The 11,123-nt window shown below is 54.9% G+C and overlaps 1 protein-coding gene across 1 annotated transcript; it reads left to right on the top strand.

The window, feature by feature from the left end:
- Positions 1-1,508: 1,508 nt before the first annotated feature.
- On the top strand, positions 1,509-9,839 carry LOC103547662 (methanethiol oxidase). The gene is given in 12 exon segments (XM_070607021.1): positions 1,509-1,595; positions 4,169-4,225; positions 4,416-4,528; positions 4,794-4,979; positions 5,660-5,780; positions 7,177-7,359; positions 7,648-7,826; positions 8,292-8,370; positions 8,458-8,579; positions 8,851-8,943; positions 9,112-9,230; positions 9,438-9,839. Coding segments are annotated over 12 exon segments (1,419 nt in total). The 5' UTR covers positions 1,509-1,591; the 3' UTR covers positions 9,601-9,839.
- The last annotated feature ends 1,284 nt before the right edge of the window (positions 9,840-11,123 follow it).

Below are 11,123 nucleotides of genomic sequence, written 5' to 3' on the forward strand. Positions count from 1 at the left end.
GAGGCCCAGTTTGCTCTCCTTCCCTCCTCTCCTGTTGGGACACCCGGGGGTTTCTACTGGCAATCTCAAGTCCAAACTTTGTCCCTTTCACTATCCAATAAAAACTTCACTCCCAAGCTTTCATCCAAGGAGATGAAAGTGGTTCTGTAGACACAGAGTCAGCAGGTTCCTAGAAGAGTGGGACAGAGGTTACCCTGGTCAGGCAGCCAACTTTGAGGAAAGAGGGGGCCCCTAGCCTCGAGGTCTAGAGCAATTTGGGTGGGTGCCCTAGTCCAGCCCTTCAAACCCTGGCTTCTCCGGATGAGGGCAGCCCCAGAGAGAGTCAACGGATCAGGCCTCAGCCCTGCTTCAGTTCTGCAGCGAGCAGCTGTCACTTGCCTGGGGGCCCTGGCACGTCCCTGGGACACTATATTAGCAGGCTCAGCAACCCTGGCTGTCTCTGAATCTTCCAGCTGGAGGACTCCCTCCTGGATAGATGGAGACCCTGAGAGTTTTATGGCTTGTCACAGGTGAGCAAGGGACAGTGGCACCATGCTGGGCTGCCCCAGGGCCCTGCTACTTGGTCCTGGGCAGCTGTTGAGGCACCAGGCTGGGAGCTGAGGGGAAGGCGCCCCACTTCCACCTCCTGAGGGTTATGAGGGTAATAGGGGCTAATAATGGGCACTGCCGACTTTCCTTCCACTTCAAAGCTCAGGGGAACGAATGGGTCTGGGCAAAGTGGAACCTGGGCACACTGCTCAGCCCTGGTTCCTGTCAGGGCAGCTGCGGCAGGCAGACACGGGTGAGCAGTCCTTGAGTGGGTAGGAATTCACCTTTTGGAGCATAGATGCCTCAAATAGGATCATCTTAGGGACAGCTGACCCTGGCTGTGGAGGTAGGAGCAAACGGGCCCACAGCCCTGGGTGCCCCTAAATGCCAAGAGGCAGGGCCAAGCACAGAGATGAGCATCTACAGGCCCAGGAACATGTGCACACACACGCTCACACAAACACACACTCACTCACAGGCACACACCACACACGCACGCACATATGCACATGCCCACACAGGCATAAATATTCTGGCAGCCTCACGCTCGCATAGGCACACACACAAGTCCAGAGACACAGGTACACACACACATACACAACCACAGATTTCCACACATAGGCACACTCACAGACACATACTCACACACAGACACAGATACACACTCATGCAAGCACATGTCTAAAAGCACACACAGGCAACACACAGGGACACAGGAGCATGCACATGTACAGATACCCAAACCCACACATGTCCAGACACCCACTAAAGAGTTATATACACAGGCATAGCACGTATCTGCATACGCACAGGCTCCTCCACACACCCTGTAACTCCAACACCAACCATCCAGGCCATTTGAGAGTCCTGTCCAGCTGCCTTTAGTTATTTGCACTGGGCCACAGCTCAGGCCCTCCCTCTGCCCTGCCCCACCTTCCATTGGTTGTATAAATTCTCTCCATTTGCCCCTTCCCTGGCATAGCCTGCCTCAGACACCAGCGCAGATTTCTGCCTGTGTACACCTCCGGTGGGCTCCTCACGACAAAAGCTAACAGCCAACAGCATGGGTAAGGAGGGGGCCTTCTGACAACCAACAACCAACAACTGTGTGCTGCCCACCACTGGCTGCCCTACAGGAAGTGACAGAAAACCTGGGGAAGGGAAGCTGGTTAGGGGAGAGAACGCTGAATTCTGCTCCACTGTCCCCACCTTGCTCCCACCCCAGCATTTCCCAGCTTTGCCAAAGTTTCCGGAGGTGCAAGGGAAGAAAGGTAGACAGACTGTTGGGAAGGGTGACCTTGGGCTTCCACTCAGCTCCCCAGCTGCGGCCTGGGGCCAGGGTACCTTTCTGCAGCTGAGAATATCAGGTCGGGGGTCGTGTAGGGGAACCTCTATATCCCTAGCTGTCACCTTAGGAGACAGACAGTCCTGATTTCAGCCCTGGGTCAACTTCTTACTCCAGCGAGTTGGAACCCAGGGCTTCAATACCCAGGGCGCTTTCTAGCCACCCTACATCACCAGTCAGTCTGGGAGGGAAATCAGGGAGCCCACACTCTCTCACTGGGGCCTGTTTGAGTGCCTCGCACTCTCTCAATCCCCAAAGTCCTTCTGTTCCTCTATCCATGGGCTCCTGGATGTCTGCCTGAGGAGGACTTTGGGGCTGGTTGGGAGTGTCAAAGTCCTTGCCCCGTTGGATCTGGATCTTTCCAGGGCTGGCAGAATGCCCAACGGCCAGCGTGGCATTGGGAAAATCTGATTAGCTTTCCCTTGGTTTAGCTCAAACCCAAATAAGTTCAGAGACCTTGCTTGAGTGGCTTAAGACAGGGGGTTGCTCCCCGGAAAGCCTGATGCTCACTGTGGCCCGAGTGGCATGCAGGGCCTGACTCTGACTGAGAAGTGCTGGGGGTCGGGATGGGGAGGGAAGGGGATGGGGATGGGAAGATGATGCAGATGACAGCACATCCTGCACACCTGTAGTCCTCTCTCAGTCTCCACCTGACTTTGCAGCTTTTGTATCTCTGTCTTGATGTCCCCGAGTTTTGAACCTCTTTCCCCTCCTCCTGGCCTCCTGTGCCAAGCCCTAACACAGCTTGGTCTTGTAACAGAGGAAGTCTCCTTAATTCCTTTGGAAGATCTCTCTCTCTCACCCTGCCCCAACCCCCACAACCCTCAGCCTCTCTCTGGACACCAAGCACAGCCTGGGATCCTGCTCCCCCTTCTCACACAGCCCTCCCCACATTTACACAACACTCCTCCTTTACAAAAGTACTTCTGAACGCTTTGTCTTATTTGGCCTTCACAGCCACCTGGAGAAGAAGGTAGGATATTATTACCCCCTTTTAGCAAAGGAAGGGGGGAAAGTAGATCTCTAACCTGGAGCTGGAAGCCAGGTTTCTGGACTCTAACAAGCTGTTGCTTCCTCTTCGCCTCCCAAGTCACTTGGCTGCTGTGAGTAGGGGGACCTGGCTCCCTGGCAGAGGGCCTGAGCCCAGGCTCCAGAGGAGGCTCAACGCTGGCTACTCCTGGCTCTCCACTAGTGGCCCCCGCTGTCAGAGGAGTGGCCGGACTGGCCCTGGGACAGGGCAGGGAGGCAGTGCCCAGTCCTGTGAAGTCCACTCCAGGATTTCCTTCAGCCTTCAGCTCCCGCTGTGCTAGTCCTCAGCCCTCCCCCTGGTCAGGCTCCAAACCCTGTTGCCTAATGCCTGGTGCTGGCAGCCCTCCTCCTCAGCAGCTCACTTTGGTCTCATAGATCAGCGTGGCTTCGCTTGCCAGACTTCAGGGGGCAAGGAGGGCCACTCCCTACAGCTTGGAGGGTGAGCCTCTGAGCTCTCCAGAGTTGGGTTAAACACCTTACCTTACAGATAAAGGACGTGGGACCCACCCAGGGGTAGAGTCTGGTCCAAGGACGTCCAGCTGGTATCGGCTGTGCCATCTCCAACTTCAGTCTCCTCTCCCTCACCAGACCCTCAGTTATGTAATCCAGGCTCTGGGCCAGCAGCCTGGGGTCAGGACCCAGAGGGGAGAAAAGCAGGAAGTGTCCCAGCCCCTGGTATAGACACCTTTCCATGAAGGGAGCTGAACAGGCACCACCCTCTCTCCCTGAGAGCTGCTCCTCAGGAACAGTGAGGGTTTACTGGCTCCTACCAGGCAAGCACAAAGCTGCACACTGGACTACACCTTCCTGTTTACTTCTCATCAAGCCCACTGTGGTATTCCTAATACTCTCTTGCGACGCATGATGTGGACACTGAGGCCGGGGAGGTTAAGTAATTTGCCCGAGCTCCCATGGCTAGTCAGTGACCAGCTGCAACTGGGACCCACGTCGATGTCATACCCTCCACACCAAACAGCCTGCGCATCACTCGCGCTTCCCCTGTCCTCCCCTGGGCCCCGCTTGAGTGTCTGTCCACCTTCAGGTCATGTCTCTGCAGGTCTTCCTGCTACACCCACGCACTCCTCAGGGCTTTGAGGGACAGGGAAGGACGGGGTGGGGGAGTGACGGGGCTGCTTCAGGAGGGGACCCGGGAGAGCCGCCTGGCTGCCTTGGCCGGTGGATGGGGTGTGTGTTGCAGCAAGCAGGAAAGGAGGCTCCAGGGCCTGCTCCTGGAGCCAAGTGGTAACACGCCTGTTGTTTTTGCAGCTACGAAATGTGGAGATTGTGGGCCTGGCTACCCTACCCCTCAGGAGGCCATGAAAGGTAAGTGCAAGACATCTCTGACAGCCAGTGCCCCGGGAAGGAACTCTGCCAGCCAGCGCCCTCTGCTGATTCCACTGCTGCTGGGGGAGGGAGAGCTCAAACCCGGGCCTCCACCCTCAGGCACACCCACAACTGCCCCTGCCACTCCTTCCCACTCCGCCATCCCCACTGCCTGCTTTCTACCCTGCAGGACCCAGGGAGGAGATTGTCTACCTGCCCTGTATTTACCGAAACACAGGCACTGAGGCCCCGGATTACCTAGCCACTGTGGACGTTGACCCCAAGTCTCCCCAGTATTCCCAGGTGAGGTGACGCTTGGGCACCAGAGTATCCTGTGACTCCTTCTCTAGCCCTGGTCTCGGCGATGGCCTTCCCCAGCTTCAGCCTTCTTTGCCCTTCCTGCGTATGGGTGTGCAGCATGTTCAATGCACAAGAGCACCCCCAACTGTAAGGAGAGAGCCTATGCTTCACTGCCAAGCCAAACTGTGTCCAGGGGGATGCATTTTCTGAAAGGGCACAGAGGTGTGGTCTGGGTGAGCACCACCCCCTGCCCCCTCTCCCATCCTAGGTCATCCACCGGCTGCCCATGCCGCACCTGAAGGATGAGCTGCATCACTCAGGATGGAACACCTGCAGCAGCTGCTTCGGGGACAGCACCAAGTCTCGCAACAAGCTGGTGCTGCCCAGTTTCATCTCCTCCCGCATCTATGTGGTGGATGTGGGCACCGAGCCCCGTGCCCCGAAGCTGCACAAGGCACGTCCTCTGCCCTTGCCACTCAGGGATCCTAATGTGCCCACCACCCTGGACAGCCTCCAGGCGGGAAACCACCCCTAAACCAGCTGCCTCCAGCTGTTGCACAGGGTCTGGGCTCAGCAGCAGGGAGGGGGTTAGACTTCAGAGGAGGGTGAGCGAGGCTTCCTGGCTGGTCAGCATCCAGCACCGTGGGGCTGGGAACCAGAGGGCAGAGGGGAGGCTTCTGTTTTCACTCTGAGAGGGGGAAGGACACACTTTTTCCCAGGCAGTTACGAGCCCAGGGCCTCCCTTAGGCAGGAGCCTCCCATCCTTCCTCTCAACACTTTGTCAAGTGCCCTCTTTGCACGAGGCAGGCACTGCTGGCTGCTGGTGATCCCAAGCTGACGCTGGCATCGGCCCAGCCTGGGAAGAGCTTATGGTCCCACAGGGCTGTGAGTGCCTTCAAGACAGATGGGGGAGAGAAGGCAGTGCTTTCTGCCTGGGGAGTTAGCAGGCTGTCTGACTCTCCCTCTCTGCTCTCCAGAAGTTACAGGCTGAATCTCTGCCATGTTCCCTCAGGGAAAATTGTGTCCATGTTTTGAAGGAAAAGAGGACAGCACACAGATGTGGGAGCATGTGGGATAGGGAGTGGGGACTCCCGGCCCTGTACAATTCTGACGCCATTCTTTACCCCTCTCCAGGTCATTGAGGCCAAGGACATCCATGAAAAGTGTGGCCTGGGCACCCCTCACACCAGCCACTGCCTGCCCACTGGGGAGGTGATGATCAGCACCTTGGGAGACCCCAAGGGCAATGGCAAAGGTACGTGCCAGCACTGCAGGCACATCTCATCTGTGCAAGGAGCAGATCCCAAGCTGGGGGACAGATGGAATCACCTTCCAGGGAGAACCAGGGGGCTGAATCTCATCCAATATTTCAACTGGAGTCAAGTAACTTCAGTTGTTTCAATGATTTCTATGACGATAAGCCTTGACTGATGAATTCACTTAAAAGTTATAATCAGAACAGTCTGCCATGGGGAATGTGAGCCCTGACATGGCCCCAGAAAACACATACATTTAATATCGGCCTTTGTGAATTCGTGAGCAAATCTCACAGTCCTTGGGGTCCTTAATCTTCACATTTGCTCTCTCATTTATATAGATGATACCCATAAAATGTCTACTATGTGACAGACACAACCTGTGAGATAGGTGCTACTGTGACCCTGTTGTACAGGTCAGAAAACCGGGGCACAGGTTGGTTAAATAACTTACCCAAAGTCATACAGATATGAAGTTGCAGAGCTGGAACTCAAACCCAGCAATCTGGCCCCAGAATCTATGCTCATCACCACACTGTGCTGCTTCTCTCTGAGCCTTACCTGTTTCATCAGAACCCCCCTTCCAAGGGCTTAGAGTCAAGGTCGTCCTGTTAAGGTTACTGCACCAGACTCTACTTAACTGCTTTTTCCAGGAGATGGGAGGAACAAGACATCCCAGTTTAATAACTTTCGTAGACATATAGTTGTATCGGCAAAGAAGGGTCAAGGTGTCATAACACACTCACCAAGGGAAAAACATATTGGGCATTTATGTTGAATTAGAAATAAATATAATTTGTCTGCTCTATAAAAGAACGTAGTGAGAAGAATGGAGCTTAGACTCTGGCAGGAATCTCACATCCAAAGTGGGAGGCTGGGCAAGAGAAGCACACGGTGCCTCCCCAGAAGATCTCTTGGCTCAAGGAGAGAAAATTTTCCCCAGTGGTCTGGGAGAGGGATGAAGTTGATGGGAGGTAGGGGCACCAGAGTAACTCCTCATGTCCCCAGGGGCGCTCTGGATGGACCCTTTGGACGCCTGAATTTAAGAAGCTCACAGGGGCCGGCCGGGTGGTGTAGTGGTTAAGTTTCTGTGCTCTGCTCACTCTGCTCGGTGGCCCAGAGTTGGTGGGTTCAGATCCTGGGCATGGATGTACACCCTACTCATCAAGCCATGCCGTGGTGGCAACCCACATACAAAGTAGCGGAAGATTGGCACAGATGTTAGCTCAGGGACAATCTTCCTCTCCAAAAAAAGAAAAAGCTGGCAAACCCAGTGGGAGGAGGGAGCACTAGACAATGGGCTTGGAGCCTCTTGGACATGCCTGGGGCTGAGGGCTGGGTCAGGGTAGTGTCTCTACTGCCTCTACCTGCCACCCTACTTCCTTCCCTGCTCAGGGGGTTTCGTGCTGCTGGATGGAGAGACATTTGAAGTGAAGGGGACGTGGGAGAGGCCTGGGGGCTCTGCGCCTATGGGCTATGACTTCTGGTACCAGCCTCGACACAATGTCATGATCAGCACCGAATGGGCAGCTCCCAATGTCCTACGAGATGGCTTCAATCCTGCTGATGTAGAGGCAGGTAAGACGCCCCCCCCCCCCCCCGCCATGGCTGGCAGGAACCAGGGTACACACATGCCTCCTGTCTGCGCCCACACCCCACTCTCCAGCCCTCTTGCTTCCCTCAGGTGGACCCCAGACTCTTGGGTGATAGTATAGGACATGCTGAGGGCTTTGATTTGCTCAGGCGTCCCTCTGATCCCTCCAACCTGTTTTCAACCTTCTGCCCTGCGCTGTGCTCCAGCCTTTCTTTGCCCCTGCCCTCCCGCCCTGGTCCTGAGCCCGTCCTCTGGCCCCATCCCGACCCCAGGGCTATATGGGAAGCACTTACACGTGTGGGACTGGCAGCGCCATGAGATCGTGCAGACCCTGCTTATGCCGGACGGGCACATCCCCCTGGAGATCCGCTTCCTGCACGACCCGGCTGCCTCCCAGGGCTTCGTGGGCTGTGCCCTCAGCTCCACCATCCAGCGCTTCTACAAGAATGAGGTGACAGGCACCCTCTGGCCTTCTCCTCCCAGCAGTCCTGTCAGTGCCTCTGCCCAGGCTTCTGTAGCCATGATGCTCCCCTCTTCCTAGGAGGGGCCCAGGCCCCCTCTGCCTGGCTCCACCAACCTAGACTTCTCCAGGGACAAAAAGCAAGGCTACCTGCCCTGCCTTTCCTCTCTCAGTCCCAGGCCAATTTCCGCCTAGACCCTAACTGACGAGATTTATTCATCCACTCCAAAATATCTAGTGAGCCTCTGTGGTAGGCACTGTGCAAGGCGCTGGGAATGCAGCGGTGAAGCAGGCGTGATCCCTGCCCTAAAGGGCCCGGATAGGAGTTAGAGCCCAGTGGCAAGAAGGCCCTTCTCCCTGTCTCCCTGTGGACACTAGGCTCTGAGGAGACCTAGATCTCATCCCCACCCTCCAACTCTGACAGGCTCACCTCTCTGCCTCCTAACCCCAATACAGTGAGGTACTTGGTCAGTGGAGAAGGTGATCGAGGTGCCCCCCAAGAAAGTGAAGGGCTGGATGCTGCCCGAAATGCCAGGCGAGTGCCAGGGGAGGGTGGGAATGGGAAGGTGACTCTCACCTGGGAACAAGAGTCCTGAAAGCCTCTGACCACACCCTACTCCAGGCCTCATCACTGACATCCTGCTGTCCCTGGACGACCGCTTCCTCTACTTCAACAACTGGCTGCACGGGGACATGCGGCAGTATGACATCTCTGACCCAAAGAGGCCTCGCCTCGTGGGACAGGTGGGGCCCTAGCAGGATGGCAAGAAAGAGAGGGAGGATGGAGTAAAGAGTCTGGGGAGGAGGTTAGAAGAGGGTAGAAGGTGGCTGGGGATGACAAGGGAGGTGGAAGCATGGCAAAAGTGGGGGCTGCAGGCCAGGACACTGGGGAGCCACAGCTAGAAGTGAGGAATGGGAGGGAGTGAGAGCGTCCTAACTAAGGCATGCTGCCCTTCCTGAAATGTCCTCACCTCCCACCACCGTCCTCCATTATGCCCCTCGCCTCCCTATCCAGATCTTCCTAGGGGGCAGCATTGTTAAGGGAGGCCCTGTGCAAGTGCTGGAGGACCAGGAGCTAAAATCCCAGCCAGAGCCCCTTGTGGTCAAGGTGAGGATCTCTGCCCCTGCCTCATGGGCCCCCTCAGATCCAAGCTGGAGAAGTATGGGGGAAGGGGCGGGGCAGCGTCTGAGCACGCCCTTGGGGTTCCCGTGGTGCCCGAGCTCCCCTCCGAGGATGCATGTGTTACCCTGGGGTCTGACCTCTGGTTTTCCCAAGGGGAAACGTGTGCCTGGAGGCCCTCAGATGATCCAGCTCAGCCTAGATGGGAAGCGTATCTATGTCACCACGTCACTGTACAGTGACTGGGACAAGCAGTTTTACCCTGACCTCATCAGGTGAGAAGCTGACAGCCTGAGCTCCCCTCTCCAGCCTTCCTTTCCCAGAGGGGTCCTTTGGCTTTCTGAGGACTCCTCGGCACCCAACCTGCCCCCACCATACAGACCTGGCCCCCTCCCCAGGAACCCACCCTTGCACTCACAAGCTCTTGGGAGAAAGGGACGCCCCCTCTGACCTGTCTCTTCTCCCCTCCCCATTTCCACCAGGGAAGGCTCCGTGATGCTGCAGATCGATGTAGACACAGTAAAGGGAGGGCTGAAGTTGAATCTCAACTTCCTGGTGGACTTCGGGAAGGAGCCCCTCGGGCCGGCCTTGGCCCATGAGATCCGCTACCCTGGGGGTGACTGCACTTCTGACATCTGGCTCTGAAGTCCACCCCCAGAACCCCACTCCACATTCTGAGCCCTCCCTTAGCAGGGACCTGGCTCCACCCTTCTCTCCCACAGACCCCAACCCTTGGCGCCTTGTCCTACCAAAGCCAAACTGAGGCTATTGAAACGTATTGACCATTATCTACATATACTGAGCACCGTTGTGTATTGCTCATGGTGTTCTTTTCACATGAGCTCTTGAAAATTATTTTAACAAGAAATAAACTAGTGAAACTATTCCTCAGATCACCTGGTCTCTGGGGGCACGGGGCCTGTGACTCCTCTTCTGCAGACACATTATATCTTGCACAGGAAAGTCCTGAAGAGAACTCGGGGTGGGGGTGGGGGGGTAACAGTAACTAGTTCCCACCAGTGATTACAAGATCCTAATGATGCCAAAATCTCACTTTTATGGCCACACAGAAAGTGAAGATTCTGGAGATAGTTGACATAAGGAGACCCGGTGAGACAGACTGTCAATCCATGTTCCTTTAAACTTTATATTTTCTTAAGTCGTGCTACCTTTTAACGAACCTAAAATTTCCCCCATCAGCCCCAGAAGCACGTAACGTGCTCCGTCACACAGGAGACATCCTAGACCCCTGATACAGACAGTGCAATCTATTTCCACTGCTGCTGAGGCTCCTGGGAGAACGCACTGTTGTTGGAAGGTTAGGTCTGTCACCTTCTACCTGGAAGACAGGACCGTGACCATGCAGGAGGGCTGGGAACATCAAGGGGAACCAACCCACCAGACCAGGCCTTGGCATTCTTGTCTCTTCACCTGGATGGTGTTTCAAACTTTGCCCAAATCAGAGATGTCTCCTTTCTCTGTGCTAGGTCTTTAATTCTTTATAAAAGGAATCAGATGGAAGTTTCAGGAACCTAAGACATAGCAGCCAAATGGTAACTCTATTGACTCTTTTATTCTCTACCCAAGACAACACTAAGCAACATTCAGGTATTAACCTACATTCTTTTCAGTCTTCCACAAAGGTGTCTTTTTTGAATATTAATACAGTCCAGGACCCCCAAGATTGCCAAGCCACACAAGGGATAGAAAATATATCACTCTTTCTATCACTTTGAGGTCTTCAAACACACTCCTTGAAACATCTACCTCAACTGAGTCCTGAGTCCCTCCTCCTGCCCTACCTGCTGTCTGGGCTAGGACATCACATCCTTTGGAAAGTCTCCTTCCCCAACCTTTCCAGAGTCGGGGCCTCCTGCACTTAAGCTCAGCATGAACAATGTCACATTGAATTGAAACCCCCTGCTTATTCCCAGCACCTAGCTTGGACATTAGCACATGGTGTGCATTAATGAATAAATTAATACAAAGGACATCCTCAGGATGATTACAGAGGTACAGGGAGTCTTGGGATTTACTGGGTCTTAGCAGAAGTCTCTGTCCTCACTTTCTGCCCTGTCCTTTCCAATAACCAGGGTTCTTCAGAAAGGGAAAAGATCATATAGTTCCACATCATTTCTTATATTGCTAAAAGCTTAAAATTCCATTCA

The sequence above is a fragment of the Equus przewalskii genome, unplaced genomic scaffold (genome assembly GCF_037783145.1).
Source record: "Equus przewalskii isolate Varuska unplaced genomic scaffold, EquPr2 ChrUn-10, whole genome shotgun sequence".
In the NCBI taxonomy this organism is placed as follows: Eukaryota; Metazoa; Chordata; class Mammalia; order Perissodactyla; family Equidae; genus Equus; species Equus przewalskii.